This window comes from Mus musculus, chromosome 3 (assembly GCF_000001635.26).
Source record: "Mus musculus strain C57BL/6J chromosome 3, GRCm38.p6 C57BL/6J".
Classification (NCBI taxonomy): domain Eukaryota; kingdom Metazoa; phylum Chordata; class Mammalia; order Rodentia; family Muridae; genus Mus; species Mus musculus.
In genome coordinates, this window is record NC_000069.6 from 154,662,995 (window position 1) to 154,683,261 (window position 20,267).

General features: G+C 44.2%; 1 protein-coding gene across 4 annotated transcripts in view; it reads left to right on the forward strand.

Annotated features, from left to right (window-relative positions):
* The first annotated feature begins 736 nt into the window (after window positions 1-736).
* Window positions 737-20,267, forward strand: part of Erich3 (glutamate rich 3) — a 104,060-nt gene continuing 84,529 nt past the window's right edge. For 2 of the 4 annotated variants that reach the window (XM_030252519.1, XM_030252520.1), the window contains exon 1: window positions 737-1,289. In XM_030252519.1, the coding sequence (XP_030108379.1) occupies window positions 1,267-1,289 (23 nt within the window). In that variant the 5' untranslated portion in view covers window positions 737-1,266. The remainder of the gene's footprint in view (window positions 1,290-20,267) is intronic. The other 2 variants (XM_030252521.1, XM_030252522.1) reach the window with 1 other exon arrangement.

Sequence of the window (20,267 nt, forward strand, 5' to 3'; positions counted from 1 at the left end):
GAGCTCACCAGCAAAGTTGAGGATGTTAAGAAAACAATGTTCAACCTGAGTACCAAAGGGCAGATAGACGCTCTCTGCCCAGGTAGTCAAGAGTAGGGTTATAGTCTCATGAAAGGAATGGGGAAAGATTCTGCTTTCGCTAGAATTTAAGGTGGGGGAGACGGAGGAGGTGTCACAGTGACTCTGAGGAATGGTGCTGGAGAAGATGCCAAAGAAGCCGACTGGCCTTTTATGCTCAGCGGACTTTTGAAATACGAGAAAAAGCAGAGTGTAGACGGAGAAGGCAATGGCTTTCCCACCTCTGAGTGTGGGAGAACTAGAAGACAGGTGAAATAGAGACCCAGTGACAGCTCAAACACCCTCTGGTATCCGGCCACCACAAAAGCCGCCCAACAAGCCCTTGACTCCGCAGCTATCTGACAAAGCAAGACCAACAATCGGTCATCTCCGCACAGGACCGAGCAGGCTTCCCACCAAAGCCCTTCCCCTTAAACTAGTTTCCTGCAGGGTTTCAATCCACAGCTACCCTCCTCATTACAAAACTCCGTTCCACCCTCTCAACACGGGGAACCGGGGAACGTCTTGCTGGCATGGGGACCTGGGACACAAAGATGGGGACTTCCAGGGAGGAAGAAAGCTGATGGCAATTCTTTGCAGCTATAGAAACAAAAGCTGCCACCCATACAGAGGGAAAACAGATCATTCATGCACGAGTGTTCTGGGTCTGTTTTTAGGAGGAACGGAAACCAAGGCACCTGGCTGTGGCTTTTCCTGGCTCTCCTGCCAACAGACATCATCCAGTCAGGGGCCTAGCAAGAAGAAGTTGAGCCAGAAAGGTGTGTGTGTGTGTGTGTGTGTGTGTGTGTGTGTGTGTGTGTGTGTGTGTGTGTTTGTGTGTTTTCTTCAGGGTTCAGGTGCCTAGGGAACGGTAATCCTAGAGGAACCGCACTGCGGCCTGCTGGACCTCCTCCCATATCCTCCCATATCACGGCCCAGCGAGTAGGGTTGGAGCAGGCTTCTTTTCCAGCTTGCCTAGGCTTGGTTCCAGCAGCACCGCTGCTTCTCCCAGCCCTAGGTGCGTGCCTTTCCTCCTCCCTTAGCAACTGGGAGTCTGTGGACGCCACGGAGTAGCAACCGGGAGGCTGCGGGGAGCCCGGGTGAGGAAGGGCGGAGCCCAGCCCAGGTGCCCCGAGTCCCCGCCACTGCAGCAAGCCACCGCTAGCCGCATCTGCACCTGCAGCGGGGTCTGAAAAGGATTCTGCAAAAATGAGCCATTCTCACCCCGCTGGGTAAGTGACAACTGGCTTTGCCTAGCTGTGGCAGGTGGCGGCTTCAGCCAGCGGCTCTCCTCCTCCTCCCTCCTGCTGCGGAGCTCTGGGGCGGCAGGGAGAGGGAGGGAGAGCTCGGGGAGGGGAAAACATACACAGATTCTAGGTTGCAGGAGGATGGCAGAAATCCCAGGCGTCCTATCTCCTCCCTACCCATCCTCGCTTCTTCATAACATTCGCCACTCTTGAAATTCTCAGCCTGGAAAGACAGGAAAAATGGATGTGAAAACCGCGTACAATAAGCAGGGACGAATGTCAGCTGGGATGAATGTCCCTCAGCGTGGAACGCAAGTGTTTAAATGCTAAAGTAGAAGTTACTGAAATACGCATTTGTTGGGAGATTCGAGACAGAAATAAATTCTCTCTGTGGCTTGCATACAAAGGAAAGGTTGTTTCTATGTCTAGGAAGGTCTCCTTGTAGGAGGGAGGCCCCTTATGTCAGGATGTATCTTCCTAGTTGCAGAAGCACCATAAAGCCTTCTTTAGAACCACCTGGGCCCAGGAAAGTGGTATGGCTGGCAAGAGGAAGAGTTCAACGAATGAGGTGCTCATGCACCCAGACAGTCTCCTGTGGGCGACTCTTCAGAAGGCATATTAGCAACATTCAAAGCATAATAGACAGTGAGCACTCTTTGTTGGTTATTACACAAACAAGGTCTTCATTCTCTGTGAAAGGAAGAGCATCCTCTTGCCTTTTGAATTAAGTGTGCAACACACATTAGATCAGCGTTTATTACCAAATGTATCTAGTACACAGAGCACTCCCCTCCCCTCTTCGGTTTTTCAAGTAATTTGAAAATGATTTTCAAGTCCATTTACTACACATGTGAAGGAGCAGTGGATTGGTGGTGTCTGAGACACCATATTCATTATTGCTCTCATGATTTACAGTCACACTAGAGGATCTTACTTTTTCCCAGGGAAAGGACAGGAAACAGTAATGTTTGAACAGTCCAGAGCCCTCTAAGCTGTCCTGCTGGAAGGTGGTTTCAGAACATTTTGGAAAGTAAGGGCACCGTGCTAAATCGAATTTTGGTGCTTTGATGTTTTGCTGCTGAGTTTCTGAGCAACTGTAGTTGGCCATGGGTCCCATGGGATGGGAATAACATGTTTTCTGCAGATGCTGTTGGCACTTTGTCTGAATCCAGGAAAATGAATGTGTCCGTCACGGTCTCTTCCTATGTTTGTCAAGTTTTTGACTAAGTTAGAATCTGATTATTCCATTTAATCATTTATGTGAAAATACAGGCAAACCTGCATTTGCTTATTACACTGTGCCAGGATTAAGATTTCAGAAACAGAAGTCAAAATTTTCTGAAGCCTCACTAGTTACGAGCACACGGGGAAAGGGGACTGAATAAACATGCGCACTGTGCGGCACTGTTCAAGGAGGATGTGGGGTTGGCACACACATCCTGCACTAAGATGCAAAGCTTCTTGAAGTATTAGCTCCATGCCTTATATGCTTTGCTTCTCTGTATCTAGGACTGTTCAGGGTAAGGGTAAGCTTAAGAGTCACTGGTTGAATGAGTGGTACTGGCTGATAGGGCATGTGGTCACCAAAGAAAAGCTTGTTAGAGCAGACATTCAATACGTATGCGAGCCAGGTTCGGCTCTGGTGTAAACATGAGATATTTCATTGACTACAGAAAAAGAGAGAGTAATGACTGAGGTTTCCACAGACAGTGAAGATCAGGACCGAGAGGTTTCTAAGATGCTTCAGCTTGAAGGGCCAGGGCCGAAACATAAAGCCAGCGTCTCTGGTCAGCTTGTGCCCTTCATCATCCCATGCAATAATCTAATATACATGAGCATTAATGTGTAGAACTTTCATTCAGATCAGATCAACATCTGATAAATTGCAGACACAGTGACCAAATATTACTATAGAGGATGGCAATAATTTTTTAATAGTGCCTGTGTAAGTACGTTGTGATTGCTTTGTAAAAGTAAATAGATGCGAGCTACAGGGCTTACAATGTTAACTCTCATCACTTGAAAAGCAAAACTAGACAGGTCTCTATGATTTCAAGACCAATCTCCTGCACCTAGGAAGCTCCAGGCTAGCCAGAGCTCCACGAGGAGACTCTATTTCAAAATAAGGGAACAAACAAACAAATGGAAACCATAAGCAGAAATGTATTTAGTCTACATGCCTTAAACTTCACCCAAGAACAAAAGCACTCAAATTGACGCAAGTCTCCTCCTCAAATAAAAGGGGTAATTATTTCTCTTGTTTATGTTACCATTTGGAAATAGTAAAAGTTTGAGTAGCAAATAAAGGGTCTCATCAAAGCTGAGATGCCTTCTTCATCATTCATAATTATTACATTTTAAAGATAAGATGGCAATAAAGTGCAGTTTTACCATAAACCAGATATTGTGCATCTGAACTTCCTCCTGTCGGGTAGTAGCGGCTGATGCTTTCCCCTGGCTCTTCTCCCCTCGGAGTTGCTCACCTACTTAATTACATCATCAAACACTGGATATAAAAGGCACACAGGGCCCCATGCGGGCTTTGTTCAGATGGAGTTTGGGAGTAAATAAAAATGATCCTAAAAAGTCTTGCAAAGATAACATAGACGTCACGGTTCCGCTGCCTCTCCGTTTGGTGGATACCAACTATGAAACATCATCGCCAGTTCTACTGTCTGAAATGAAAGGAGTTTTAGAGTGAATTCATGGACCCTCCAGTTTACTAGGTCCCACCCACTTTGCTGGTTCTATATGAGTTTGAGGCACTCTGACTCAGGATGGAATGGGGACTCTTGCATCCTCCAGCTTAGATAAGAATAAAACATATAGCCCTTTCTTCATGCTCATCTCTGAATCTACCTGGCTTTGGGTCTCTGTCTGAGAGAGCCAATCGACTGAGAAGAGCCATCAAATATACATTTTTGAGTAAAGAAGAGAGAAAAGTTATACTTCATAACAAGGAAAAATGCAGAAAATATAGCTTTAAACTGTTGTATTTCCTGATAACTCCAGAGAGCCAAATAGTATCAGTTGTGCATCTTTAGAGAGTATGTAGATTCCCTGGTGACACTGTAATCCACTCATTTGTGCACAATAGATGTGTCCATTACACGCTTGAGCAGTCTTCAGGGTCTTTCCCTCCATCCTTAACCATCAGGCCCTCAGCAGAAGATTCTAGTTCACTGCTCATGCCGATCCCCCAAATCATCCCTTTAATACAGAATTTCAGAGTTGCTATTTTTTAAATATCTGAATTTGTTTGGTAGTTCTTCTGAAGGCCAACGTGCTAATTTTAGGAAACAAGTTGGTTCCACTTAATGGTTGGATTTAACAGGTTCGCTAGCCCTGGCTTCTCCTCTGATCTTATGCCACAATCCTAAATGTTCTTTTTAGTATGGATACCATGACTCTTCCTTATTCTGAACAAACCCATTCATACAAAGAGATGCGAGTGGGGAGGGGCGTTTGTCCTGGTAATAGCATTGCTTTGAAGTCCTTCAGAGCTGAGCATCAAAACCTCAGGCACCTGGGCCCCATAAATGTTCAGTTTAATGGCTCCCCAGAGCTTTCAGCTGCTTCTGAGGCAATGAATTGGGAGCTTTTGGATTTTTATTCAGACTAGTTGCCCGGTGTGGAAGGTGTTTGTTGTAGCAACCCCTAGACTATACGTAAGATTGTCCCTTCACACCTCTCCTTTCCTAAGCCCCATGCTCCCCAGTGGGATAACAGAGAGTGTGGGCTACCTCACCTTCATGGAAGCAGAAGGGGGGTTATAATTTGTAGTGGGGCAGGTATGAGGATGTGGGGATGAGTGAAGTAAACATTTCCCATTTTAAGAAAGCACAGGAGGAAGCTGAGAGTAGAGTTAGACGTCTACTGAAGCTAGCCTTGCTCAAGTGTCTCCAGGAAAGTCTTTTACGGTATCCTGTGACTGTGCAAATCCAAGTTTACAAACTGATTTAGAGACCAGCATCATCATAAGGTCTTGTAGGGTCCCCTGCTCTCATCTGTTCTCTGAGCCTCTGCTTAGGAACACAGGAAGGAGAGACTGAGTATTCTTCAGGTTATTTGGACTAAGAGCAAAAAGGGAAAGTACAGCTTTTCTGACTGGATTCTTAACTCCTAACATAGCACCAGGATAATCTAAGCCTGAGGGAGCATGTATTTCTGAACCTTCAAATTTTTAGCTGAACATTGTGGTTTGAATAATTGTTGGCTTTAGGTGGATAATTCTGTTGGTGTTAGGATTTTAGGATTCTGGAAAGTCACTTCTAAGGAAAACCTCAAATTCTGTAGTTAGTTTTGAGTCTTCTGTGACTCATTTCGATCCAGACCAAGACATATGGTATGGAGTGAGAATCGTGGCTCCTCCCTCCCTGAGCATCTTTCCTCCCCTACACAGATTGCAGAATACTACATGGTATGTGATGATTTCATAAATACCAAGTGTAAAGGGAAACTCTCACATTTAAGTGGCACTAAAATCAGCACAAAGAAGCAGAGCACACACCGCAGCCTTTACACTGTGTTCTGTGAGTGTCTTTGTCATTTTTTCTTCAGATTGTAAATCCCCAAATGGTATGACTGTGTGCATACTTTACTACAAATAGCAGAACAGTTGGCTAGTTCAAGGAAAACTCTCAACTAGCAAAGACGTAAAGTGATCAGACATATATTTGTACTGTGTATTCAAGTGCAGCATTTAAGGTAAGTATATTTGAATAGTTATTCTTTATTTTTTGCATAAGTGACTATCTGTCCAAACTGCGTTTGATAATGAGGTTATGCAGTGTCTCCAGACTTGGGTGTGTCAACACACTCTCCCTAGTTGTTTTCTTCCTTCCCTTGGCTTATTTGTCTTTATTATCCAAGCGAAGCACATGTAAAGCAGTTGAGTAGTGAATTATGTGTAGAACCCCATGTTGGTTTTATAGGTTAAACAATTTTCAAGAACTTGTACCTTCACCTAAAACAGTCAAGCAGAATATTCCAGCTTTGGAAAACTGATCTTTTTTTTCACTCTTGTCTCCCTCCAGTCCAGAAAGGAGACACATCCTTCACTGGCAACATTGTTGCTACTTGGCCCAAAGTAACTCATCTGGGAGCTTGGCTCATTGGACTAATGTGTCTTCTGCAGAGAGAGGAGGGGATGTGACAAGCTGAACAGAGCACTTTGAATAGTCATGCTTTACTGTGATTCTGTTGGTGTTAGGATTTTAGGCTTCTAGAAAATTGTTACCAAATCATTGCTTGTACAGTGAGCCTCAAGAAATAAACATAAACAGTGAACAACCCTGGAACGTGGAGAGATAGTGGTCTGGATTCTTTAATAATTTCTCATTCTCTTTCGAGTCCTCTCTGATCCTTGATCCCTTCTCCCTATCTCCTTCCTGTGGCTGATTCTTGATCTGAGGAAGGCTACTGTGATGTGGAGCCTCATCTACTTAAAGATACATGGCTTCCTTATGGTCTTCCCCTCTAGCACAGCTGTCAGCACAAATGTGGTAGGACCCAGAGGGTTTGCCTTAGTCAGGGTTTGTATTTCTGCACAAAACATCATGACCAAGAAGCAAGTTGGGGAGGAAAGGGTTTATTTAGCTTACAATTCCACACTGCTGTTCATCACCAAGGAAGTCAGGACTGGAACTCAAGCAGGTCAGGAAGCAGGAGCTGATGCAGAGGCCATGGAGGGATGTTACTTGCATACCATGGCTTGCTCAGCTTGCTTTCTTATAGAACCTAAGACTACCAGCCTAGGAATGGCACCACTCACAATGGGCTAGTCCCTCTCCCGTTGATCACTAATTAAGAAATGCCTTACAGCTGGATCTCATGGAGGCATTTCCTCAGGGGAGGTTCCTTTCTCTGTGACAACTCCAGCTTGTGTCAAGTTGCACACAAAACCAGCCGGTAGAGGGTTCCTGTGCCATTTCTGATTGGTCATCAATGGTTGCATTCTGTTTGCAAGCATAGAAAATCCAGAACCAAGCTTTCGAGGTGCTCAAGAAAGACATTCTTAACTTCTATGCCTTGTGTGGATGCTGCCTCCAGAAACTGGTCACTGTTCTGGTTATTCTGTTGTTGTAGGCTCAGTACTGCACATCTCAGATGGTGACTGTATTGGAGATAGATCTTTAAATAAGTAATGAGTGTAAAGATCCCCAATCCAGGCTGACTTGTGTCCTTACAATAAATAGCCGTAGACACAGATGTTCACACACAGAAAGGCTGGGACATTACAAACGTGGTGGTCATCCATGAGCCAATGAGAGAAGCTGGCGATGATCTTTCCTCAATAGTCCTCAGGAGCAATCAACTCTGTAGACACTGGCCCAAAGTCAGTGTTTTTAGCTCCGGGAAGCCCAAGAAGATAAATGCATGCTGTGTAGGTCACCTGCCTGTTCTGTGATATGATTTTATGACAGTCTTAGTGAGCTAACCAACTTTTTTATAATAGCTGAAAGCTTTTATTACCTGGTCCTGAAAAGCTGAAGTAAGTCTCTGTCCGGCAGTGGGTGCAGGGAAATAAAGGGGGTGGGAGAGAGCCCGTGTCTGATGCTCTGGGGCGGGCAGGACTGCTGCATGCTTACTTCGCTGCCCAGGTGGGCATCTGGCTGTGGAAAGCCATGGAACTACAGTCTGTGGAGGTAGAGAGGGAGCAATCCGGGGTCTCTGGGCCAGAAATGACAGGTTCTCAGTCTTGGACATCCCAGACATTGCTGTATGTCTCGGACCAGCTGAGAACGGGCCCTAGGACAGACTCTGGTCCAGGGGCTAAAGGGAGGGTAGGGGGAGAACCCTGGCAGTTTACCGCTGGGATAAGAGAATCTGGTTAGCTCAGGTTGCTAGCGTGGAGGGCAAGGGTGGCTTGGGTTGGCCACGTGGAGAGAGTGGGGAAGGGAGGGGGAGAAGGAGAGATAGAATGAGAATAAGAGAGGTGAGAGCTTAAGAGATCTAGGAGGGGCCAAGCAACTCCTTTTATAGCTGTGGGGAGGAGCATACCTGGCTATTATCAGGTAACTGTGGGGGTGGAGTCTAGCTAGAATGCTAGGAGCTTGGGACTTTGCTTGACTGATAGTCACAGGATCATGGAGTTGGGGGTTCCATGGTGTCAGGCACCTATGCCTATCTGGGAGCATGGCTCACTGTTCTGTCCCTTGTAGAGTTTCTACTGGGTCTTCGGAGTAAGTCTTGCTCAGCCAAAAAACAGGCTGCCTTTCACAGTCCCACAGTCTTTATAAGAACTGCAGAGTCACAGAAAACACATGATTGATTGACTATTGGCAGAGTGGCAGTAATGGGTGCCTTAATGTATCTACATCCTTATAGACCAGTGGCTTAAAAACAGCCCAAATTTATTTCACACAGTTCTGGAGTGTAGGCAGTTCAGGGTGGTAGGTGACATCCGCAGAGGGTTGACTTCTTCACTCGCAGGTGGCTGCCTCCTGTCTCTGTCCCCACACTGCCTGCGTATCAGGACTCTTAAGGTGATTTCTTTTCCCTTTTTTCTCTTTTTCCATGGTTCTAATCTCATTTGTGAGAGGGCTGAACTCCTTTCTAAACTCTCCCCAAAGTCCCCATTTCCTAATAGTGTCACATTGGAGGTTAGGATTTCAATTCATACATCGGAGTGTGCATGTTAAGCCCGAAGTCCATTACTTAACACACTGATATTCGAAGCCAAAGGCTCAAAAGGGAGATAAGATCCAAACCTAGCACAAATTTGAGGAAAACCCCATTGAGAGGAGAATGGGAATAAGAGACCAGTGAGCTCAGCTAGGGCAAGTTAAGTCCACTCAACAGTCAAGTTCCTCCCTTTAGGATAACTTGTATATTGTATGGATATATCACCAGTCAATTAAAAAGCCTATGACCTATGGCCTATGGCTTAGACAGGAAGTAGAGATGGGACATCTGGGAGGAGAAAGAATTCTGGGATAGAGCCAGAGGCTGGAGAGCCACCTGGGAAGATGTGAGGAGACAGATGATGGCACCCGAGCCCAGGTAACCAGCCACATGGCAAAATGTAGGTTAAAGTAATTGGGTTATTTTAGTTATGATCTAGTCAGTGTAGAGCCTAGCTATGTGGCCAAGGTATTTGTAAATATATTTTAAGTCTGAGTCTTATTTCTGGGAGCATGGGGCTGGGAGGATGAACCAGGACCTAACTTCAACACCTCCCACCCCTCAGTGCCTGGTACCGACTGGGATATAAAATCGATCATTTGAAACTGGTGATCCATTTTTCTTTGACTGCTATTATTTTTCTGAAACAGTTATAAACATTTATAAATTAACAAAAATACTGGGGGAGGGGTCAAAATGCTGAAGGAAAAGAAGGAACAGCAGGGAGCTAAACCGGTAACATAAATTGCACAAAGCACGCATGGAACAGCCCTGCAAACTGTGGGTTTCCAACGGGATAGGATCACATTGTTTTATAGTTGCCATTAATTTGTCGTTCTCTCTGTGCGATGGGCTATGATACTCCTTATCTGTGGTGATTATGCGCCTTTTGTATCGCGCAGTTCCTTCTCTACATGGCTTGCTTCGAGATATTTACAGTAATATCATCTCTATTGTTTAGGATCCAATAAAAATAATCTGTGGTAAATTAGAAGAACAGATTTAGAAGGAACTTCAAATCGCTGGGTACGAGGGACACAAGTGGTTTTTAATTTTCCTTCCTCCACTCATCTGTATTTTGAAATTTTGTACACTTTGAGATGACAAGAACAAGGGAGAAAATCAACGCGTCTTTGAAACCCTCCCGTCAGTGATTACAGCGAGCATTTTGTTATATTATTTCCACTCCGTGTCCCTACCATTTACCTCTGTTTTGACAAAACTACACTATTTGAAAATCTGTTTCTCAACTGATTTAAAATTACACCAACATAGCATCTGAGTAGTCTTTCCATCTCCCATGTAAACTGCGAGCCCTTGTGATAAGAGGCCACATCTCTCTGTGTCTCTGGGGTTCACCATATCGCTGCCACTGTGCTTTAAAATTAGCTCAGTGGTTGCTGGAAGACTTCCTGAACTTCTGGGACTAGAAGGTAACAGAATGTGTGCGTGTGCGTGTGTGTGTGTGCGTGCGTGTGTGATTTATTTTGGCTCACAGTTTAATGCTGTAGGCCACCATGAGAAAGAATCATGGGTGCTGGAGGAAGAGGCAGCTGGTCACACAGCATCTGTGGCCAGGAAGCAGAGAGCTGTGAATGCTGGCGCTCGGCTCCGCCCACTTTCCCCTTTCTGTGCAGTTCAGCACCCCAGCTCACCGTGCTGCCTTATATTTTAAGGCAGGGCTTCTCATTCTTAATTAACTGAATTCCCAAACCTTCACAGGCCTGCCCAGAGCTTTGTTTCCTTGGTGACTCTAAGATCAACCATCACACAAACAGGCATTTATTATGTTCCAAGAGTATAGTCACGCATGCACTCAAATGCAGTTCCCTGAGCATCTCCTGTGTGGTCGTGCCACATTCAGGAATTGCTATGGCCTAGAGACTCTGTTTTCTGGAACCCATCTGAGATCATAAAAGGCCTGAATAACAAGTTTGGGGCATGATTTAAAGCCAGTGGTCCTTGCTGAACCTTATTGTCCTTGGGCAGCCAGAGATCCCGTGTCAGGAATCGCTTTGGCTGCAAACAGGAGAAAGGAAATCAAGTGGAGACTCAGGCCACGACAAAAGCTATGATTTGTTTTATCTGCGGTATACATACAGGTGATTAAGGTTTTTATTACTGTCAAGACTTGGATTTGTTTCGTAAGTCTTGATCTCTGCAAATTTCTTAATATTTTTCTGATAGCAAGATATAAAAATTAAATTCAGGCATTATATTTTATTTTATAAAACCAGCACAAGTATGAAGGGAAGTGATGGGCCAGGAACACATTCACAGGATATTTTCAGCATTTTTTTTTTTTTTGTGGTGTGTTTCATTAACCATAACTGCGTCTGTGGATATACTCAGATACAAGGAAAAATGTGTGTGTGTGTGTGTGTGTGTGTGTGTGTGTGTGTGTGTGGTGTTCTGACTCTACTGGGGAAGGTAGACACAGGAGGGAAGACTGGGAACGGTCTCTCCTAGACAGCTCAATGTCTACCACAGAGCTATTGTTATTGGCTGGCTGAGATTGGACTTAGATGGTCTGAGTTCTGGACTGTCAACCTTGCCACATAGGAGTCATGTGACTCCAAGCAGATTTGTGATTGCTCTGAGTCCTGTCTCTGGGAGGTGTATGTTTCTTACAAGTGGTTGTGACCAATTGGGGTGATAGTACCTTTAGCACAGAGCCTGGCTCATATGAAATGTTAATACTTGGTGCTTGGTTCTTCATGTGACCATAGCGCATGAGCAGACACAGTTTCTATAAAATGTCTAGGTTTATTTCCTGAGCTGGAAATAACATTAAGATGATTAAAGAACTCATCTTGGAGAAGAGATTTAAGTGTGGCTGAGACATAAGTAAGAAGTCCGAGGAGGCAGTCTCTGAAGTCCTGGTGTTTAAATCGTATCTATCAGCATAGTGGGAGGCAGGGAAGTAGGACAGCGATGTCACTAAGGTGTCATGTTCTCAGGAACAAGCACGCTGTACGCCCACATCACACAGGAATGACCTGTCCACTGTCTCTTGTTCATATCTGACACCTGAAGTAGAAAAGTGTACACTAGTCTTCTCTTTCTTAACTGATACTTGTTTAAAGTCAGAAATTAAATTATTGCTTGCTTAAGTCAGAATTTAAATTATTATTCCTGATGAGATTGTAAGTGTAACAGTTGGTCATTTCAGTCCCTTGAAATCAATAGTTTGGAATTTCTGTTAACGGCAGAAAATGCCCACTTCACCAAAATTCTGAGATGTTTCTTTGCTTTTTGTTTTTTGATTTTTTAAAAATTTTTATTAGATTTTATTTATTTATTTATTTATTTATTTATGTTAATTATTTTATTTATTTACATTCCAGACATTGCTCTCCCCTCCCGGTTCCCCCTCCCACAGCTCCTCATCTCATGCCTCCTCCCCCTTGTTTACAAGAGGGTGCTCCCCTGCCACCAGGCCTCCCCCTTCCCTGGGGCCTCAAGACTCATGAGGTTAAGGTGTATCTCCTCCCACTGAGGCCAGACCAGGCAGTCTCCTGTTCCATATTTACCTTACGGAGGGCCTGAGACCAGTGAGTGTTGCCTGGTTGGTGGCTCAGCCTCTTGGAACTCCCTGGGGTCTGGGTTAGTTGAGACTGCTGCATGAAGCAACAGCCCAATCCCAGAATCCCATGAGGGGAAGCAGGAAGGCTCAGGCAGGTTGTAGAGATGGAACTCCCAAGCGACTCCGGAATGTGTGGGAAGCTCTGAAAGGATGAACCCTTTCCAGGAGGCGGGATAAGGCTTCCAACCTTCTGAAACTTGTCGTTTTCATTTGTGTTCCATTCTCTCTCTCTCTCTCTCTCTCTCTCTCTCTCTCTCTCTCTCTCTCTCTCTGTTTTGTGTCACTATAAGCAAAATACTTGAAATAAAAACTTGGGGAAGGAAAGCTTTCAATAAAAACACTGAAAGTGGGTATATAGAGGAAAGCTAGGACAAGATACAGCTCCCAAGGACACATTCCCTTCACTGCCCACTGCCTCCAAGTAGCCCGCCTCCTAACCTCTCCCTTCCCCTACAAAGCCATCACAGCGTGAATCCATCAAGGGACTGATGCATCTACTTGCTCAGAGCTCTTGAGATCTGGTTGTTCTTGGAAATGTCATTATGTATGCACCCAGAAGTAGAATTTAGTAGTCTCATGGATGTTTTATAATTCAGTCAAGCTGACACTAAAAATGAGCAACCATTATATACCTGCGAGCACACACACACACACACACACACACACACACACACACACACACAAAACACTGAGAGGGAGAAGGAGAGGGAGAGGGAGAGGGAGAGGGATAGGGAGAGGGAGAGGGAGAGGGAGAGGGAGAGGGAGAGAGAGAGAGAGAGAGAGAGAGGCTTTGTAGAATTAGAATTATTTTCCTGTTATGCCTTTTGTGAACTTGGGAAAGATCTTTTTTTTTTTTTTTTTTTTCTGTACCACATTTATTGTTTCCAGCCACGAGGCTGATAAATACCTCTCCTGAAGACATATTGGCACATAATAGAGATTTGATGAATGGCAGCTACAGTGTATCCTTTTGGTCTTTGTGGAAACTATATATTGCCTCAGCTTTTAGACTTTAATTCTTAAAGTATGTCAACCAAAAATAAACTAAGTATATTGTTCAAAACAAGAGGAGGTGTATCCAAGGTGATAGGGAAAGAGGGTGAGGAAGGAGTTCACAGTTCATGCATTACCCTCTTCATCAATTGGACTATTTTTCTTTCTTTGTGGTGTGTGTGTGTGTGTGTGTGTGTGTGTGTGTGTGTGATATGTGTGCTCATATGTTTTGTTTAAGTGCATAGGGTATATGTGTGTACAGTGTGTGTGTGTGGGTTGTATGGGGTGTTTGTGCATGTATATAGAGTATGTGTGTGCACATATACACTCAAGCATCTAGGTTGATTTTTAAAAATTGTATTTATTTTATGAATATGGGTACTTTGTCTGCATATGTGCCTGTGCACCATGTGTATGCAGGCCACAGACACCAGAGATGTTGGATTGCCTAGGACTAGAGTTACACATGGTTGTGAGCCACCACGTGGGTGCTGGGAGTCGAACTTGGGTCCTCTGGTAGAGCAGCCAATGCTCTTACCTACTGAGCCCTCTCTCCAGGCCAACATCTAGGCTTCTTGACAATAAAAAAAGTTCAAGCAGGCCATGTATTTCCAAAATAAGCTCTTTTCTAATGTCATTTACAAACATAGAATGTTCAGATTTCCAAGCCAAAAGCACAGGAAAGAATATTTGACCTAACATTTTAACTGACTTTATTGATATACACTAGTACTTTAGAGTCTGCCTCCTTTTATTACACTGTGTGCTGCTGGAAACTCAAGATCTCTGTCTTTGGTTCCCAGAGTATTATGCTCCTACAAGTGTGTGTGTATGTGTCCCTCTGTCCCTATCACCCGTTAGCCAAATCCTGCTTATTCCCTCAACCTTGGCCTGTCACATATGATCCTATTCAGATTCTACTTCCTGGAGACTCTGAGACACCAACCAAACACATAGGGTGTTTTGAAGATTCCACAAGACACAGACACAATAAGTCCCAGCTGCTTTGAGTATAGTTTATCTGATCATACCAGATATGTTATTGAATAGTTAATAACTCTATTAGTTCTTATTATGACCCAGCCAGCTCCCCGGTAATTGAAACAGAGTCCTACAAACTTACTTAATAGGTTTTAGCACAATTACTGTGTGATTGCCCCTAAACTACTTTTCTACACTAGACTAGCTAGCTGCGCTCCTCGAGTTACTTGCCAGTGGTTGTCCCATCTGTACTGGATTCATTCTATCAGGGCATTTCCTGGTTCTCCAACCCCCTCTCCACAGTGTCCCTCTGTGACCCGCAGCACATGAACTGGAGACCTGCCTACCTCTATTCACCAATAATTGGCTGTCATCCGCTTTTATTTATCCAATCAGAGAAAATAGGAAAGCAAAGTTGACACCTCATTTGGTGTATGTGAGAATGTGCTCGTCTGGACTGCAGCCAGATCTTGAGGGCCAGCATTTAGCTTTTAAATACATAGCAGCATTAGACCAATCCTCAACAGCCAGCATCATTTTCTTGGGTGGGTTCTGTTCACAGCCATTGCTGCACTTACACACATTTGTGACTCCAGGAGAGCACACGCAGACAGGCACTCCGGGGCAGGCTGGGTTTATTGTGTCAGACTTCTCCATGGCAGGCTTGCTGACTGGCCACCCACTGGTCCTTGAGACACTATGGTGACATAGTGGTGTCCTCAGTGATTCCACTGCAGGTTCTGGAATGGTGCAGAGGTATAGAGCATGCAAGTCAGGAGACAGAGGGACTGTCAGAAGAGGGTCTGGCTAGACGGTAGTGAAGGGGGTACCCTGTGGTGTTCTCTCATCCCTAGCATTTAGATGACCACTCTCTTCCTCAAGACAAGCCTACCTTGCCCCTTCACCCTTCACATGGCCTGGCACTTGCCAAGCTTCCTTCTCCAAGCTCAAGTCTTGTTTAATTCCTGGCTTTAAGCCATGCCCTCCTTCTAATATCCTCCTTCTTGGTATCCTATCTTCTGGATGATTCTAACTGTGCTATACACACTCCCCTCAGAGCACAGGCAGACATTAGCTGGCTCATAAGATCATGATGTAGCTAATGTGACTACCACAACGTCCATGCCTCTAGCAAAACTGACCACTTGCTTCTGAGGTCATACTTAATTCTCACTATCAGCTCCAGGCCCACAAGACAGGGTTATTCTCCCCTCAGATGATGAAACTGAGATTAATAGCAATAAAAAAAACTTGTTGAAAGCCAAAGAGTAGAGATGGAAATAGAAGATTTGAACTAGAACCTCTTGTTCCCCAGGGGCAGGAAATCTGAATAATACATGTATAACTTTGTCTCCAAAAGAGGTTAGAAAACCCGGACTTTAAAAGAACTATATCTTAAGAGAGCAATGATGGTACACTTCTTCAACCTCAGCACTTCTTAGTGCTTGGGAGGTGGCAGCAAGCAGTTCTTGGAGTTTTAGGACAGCCTGTTCTACATAGTTCTAGGACACCTAGGACTATGCAAAGGGGTGCTGCTCCAGACAGACAGACAGTCAGGAATCAGAAAGAAAGGAACAAGATCGTGGGAAAGTAATGTAAACTTTGTCTCAAAAAATTACAGCTGTTAGACACTTTTAGGACAATTTTCATTTTTTTTTTATAATATGCTTCATATTATGTTTTGAAACACAACCAACACAGCATGGCTTTTGCTGACTGCTCAGTTGCTGGTAGGATCACCTGCTCCATGTTTAGTAGTTGCTCCTGACAGGTCAGGAGCCTGAGAGTTGTGTACTATGCTTATGTTTGCTGAGGTCAGAGGAAGGGCTCAATGTTGACTGGGAACTGACTTGAAGAATTAAAGCTCTGCAGAAGCATAAAAAAAGTCAAAATTCAAAATATCTTACTGAATCCATATTTTGTTTAGAAGTAAACTGAGAGTTACCAAAGGAAAATTAAAGTTGTATTAAAAAAAAAAAGAAGGTAAGGAAAAGGAAAGAGTATTGTAGGCAGCTGTAATATCTGAAGGACTCTACATTGAGCTACTTGGTAATGCCTGTCACCTTAGCTTAGAATGATTAGATTATATGGAAGTAATTGGAATCTTTGTGAGATGTTGCCAATTCCATATTGGATTTCAGAAAGTATCCTTTCTGTCTTGATGTCCTGATTACTAGTATTTCATTATTGGAGGATACCCTCTGGGCTGCAGACCTTGGCTGTATTTAAGTGTAAAGATCCCTCCCTGCCAGCAGGAACATATGGCCATCCCTGACACAGATGTCACGAGCCTCCTTTAAGGAAACACTCGTTGACCATTTGTGTCTCCTCTTGCTGTCAGTATCTGCAGGGTCTACCTAGACTGAAGCATAACATGCAGTCTGAGGTTGTGTTCCTCCTGGCAATGAACGCTCACTGGAGCTGAGTGTGGATGTAAGCAGAGCCTGGTCATTCCATCCAGAGGATGGGCAGCTCTGAGGAACAACACTTCTGTGAAGTTGGCCAGCTCGGTCTGTGTGCAATGTGACCTCTCACTGTTCATTCTGTTTCTACCCTTTTGCTTTTACAGTGCTGATACCTAGGAGGCATCTTGTACCCCGAGATGCATTTCAATATGAATGCTGCACGACTCTGAGAATATCTTTCTTGAGAATAGGTAAAAATAGAAGCAAAGTAGTAGGCAGCATTGAAGGAGGAGGAGGAGGAGGAGGAGGAGGAGGAGAAAGAAGAAGAAGAAGAAGAAGAAGAAGAAGAAGAAGAAGAAGAAGAAGAAGAAGAAGAAGAAGAAGAAGAAGAAGAAGAAGAAGAAGAAGAAGAAAGAAGAGCCAGGCATGCTAAATGGTCATGAGGACTGGCATTTCAGAGAGAAAAAGGACACAAGAAAGGGCAGTTGGGTCCCTCCGTGTGTACTCTTTGGTTGGTGGTTTAGTCCCTGGGAGCTCTAAGGGGTCTGGTTGGTTGATATTGTTGCTCTTCCTATGGGATTGCAAACTCTTTCAGATCCTTCAGTCCTTTCTCTAACTCCTACATTGCGGTCCCCGTGCTCAGTCCAATGGTTGGCTGTGAGCATCTGCTCTAGCAGAGTCTCTCAGGAGACAACTACACCAGGCTCCTGTCATCAAGCACTTCTTGGCATCCTCAATAGTGTCTGGGTTTGGGGTCTGTATATGGGATGGATCCCCAGGTGGGGCAGTCAGCTGCATATGTAGCAGAGGATGGCATTGTATGGCATAAATGAGAGGAGAGGCCCTTGGTCCTGTGAAGGCTCCATTCACTAGTGTAGAGGAATACCAGGGCAGTGAGCTGGGAATGGTTGGGTGGGTGGGTTGGGGAGCTTGCTCATAGAAGCAGGGGGAGGGGGAATGGGAAAGGAGGATTTCAGAGGGAAAACCAGGAAAGGGGATAACATTTGAAATGTAAATATGTAAAATATCCAATAAAAAAAGAGAAAGGACAGTTGAGTACATGCAAAACAAGCTTTGCCTAACCCCAGACTGGAAATCAGAATATGTGAGCAGGATCATGTAGAGGCTTTTCAGATTCTTTTTGGAAGGTAGCAGTCTTCCACCCTGTTCTCTCAGAAAGATGTTGACAACTAGAAATAATATGCGGTTATACAAAGAGAGCAGTCTAGCTTCACATTCACAAAGAGTTGGGCGTTTTCTTCTACCCCTGGAACACTAGACGATGAAGAAGACCAAGTCAGAGCTCTCAGTGAGTCTACAAAAAAACATGACAGGGTACTTGACTCCTAAGAGCAAGGGGACTGCACGTCATGTCACCTCATGTGTGCCTTTTGCTAACAGCATGATGACCAACCTATCAGCTCTTTGAAGGAGAAATAGGAAGAAACAAGGTTTAGGCGTAACTCTTCCAAGGAAGATTCTCCTGCTAACATGGAAAGTTGTATGTGGGAATTGGGAGTGGAATCCTCAGGAGGAATTACTTTGTAAGAATGTCCTTAGGTACATAGAGGTTAGTTGTCCCCGGATAGCTTATCAGTAGAGAGTGAGGGTGTGTGTGCACACGGAGCTCTTCTAACTGCCCCTGAGTAGTCACCTTCTGTAGAGAGTCTGGGTTCTTCTGGCTTCTGCATCCACAGCCACCCATTTGATGCTCTGACTCTCCAAGGAAGCACAGTTGTTTTGGTCCTTTTCAGTGAAGGAAATGAAGTATGGGGGAGGGAAGGAGCTTGTGTATGGCCACCAACCTACTAAATAACTAAATAGCTAGGGTAAGCCTGCTCTGCTTCTAAGGTGTGAGCAGGGGAGGTTGACTGCAACATCACACTAACCTGCCCATGCATTCCCTCTTTAGAACCTCGGTGTAGCTGCCACAGCAACCTGAGAAAGCAGGCCACACTGTCTTATAGGGCAGATTTTTATTATTTAAATTTTTTCTTTGAGGGAATCTTTCTCTCTCTTGAGATTTAGTTTTACTTTATATGTATGGGGATTTTGCCTGTGTGTACATCCTATTCAGCACACACATGCAGTGCCCTCAGAGGCTAGTGAAGGTTATTAGATATCCTGGAACTGGAGTGATGGATGTGTGCCACCATGTAGGTGGTGGGAACCGAACCCTGATCTTCTGGAAGAGCAGCCAGTGCTCTTAACCACTGATCCATCTCTCCAGCCCCCTCTGTTGGAGTTTTAAGTTCTTATGTTTTGTTAAGTCAATGTATCACTCCTGTACTTCCATTGCCTTTTGTAATTGTCCCTTTGCAGCCTCCGTACAGGTTAGTCATTCACTGCACAGACTTCTCAGGGTCCCTTCTCGAGGCTACCTTCACAGACTCACTTCAGTTCAGCGGTGAAAGCAGAAGGGTCCTTGTTCATGGGGTGGTTATGTCAGCATGTGTGAAATGAGCACTCTTATGAAGAGAAGGCTAATGGTGCATTACAGTTAGCTGTGGGAATTATTTTATGAAATGCGTGTTGTCTAGTGTGTTTCCTGTGTGTACTACACAGTTATAAGTAACTGTTCAACAAATGCTCCTGATAGGAACGTTTGCTTTCTAGAACTCCCCATCCCTTACCTTTCCATTAACTGCCTCATTAGCTTCTCTTACTCTGAGTTCTTTTTTTCTGTTAATGCATATTTTTAAGTGGTTGCATGTTTTGTTATTGTTGTTTTTTTGCTTTTTGGTTTTTTTTTCCTGTTTAAAGACATAGAAGGCTTAAAGGAGAAGATCTCAGAGCCATACAGCACACATTTCTCGGAGCTGGTGTGTCCCAGTCAGATTGCCACACAAGGCTTCCTATTGGTTGATCTCTGAGCACTGTCAGGCAGGCTGCCTTGCTAGATGCTGGCACAGTTGGAGACCTGGTTTTTAACTAGTCATTTCAAAGCACTATATTAAGGCTATAAATAAAATAATATTATGGCTCGCCTCTGGATGCATTGTTACAATATGCTGGGATAAATTGTAAATCAATATTTAGCATAATTGTTGAGACCTGGCAGGTTTGGATACAAATAAAAAGTACTGTGTGATGTAATACATAGAACACTGGAGTGGAATCAGCTAAATCAACCCTACAAAGACGCCGGCTTCAGAGACCTGCTCTAATTCTAGTTGGCAAGAATATATATATATATATATATATATATATATATATATATATATATATATAATAAAAGGCTTGAAATGAATTGACCTTCATGTTCACTGTCCTGCATTGGTTTTTCTCCAATTTTCCTCAGAGGGATGTATTTCATCCCCACCTTCAAGGAACTTTGTTTTCCAAAGTGGTTGTGTATGCTTTGCAAAGATG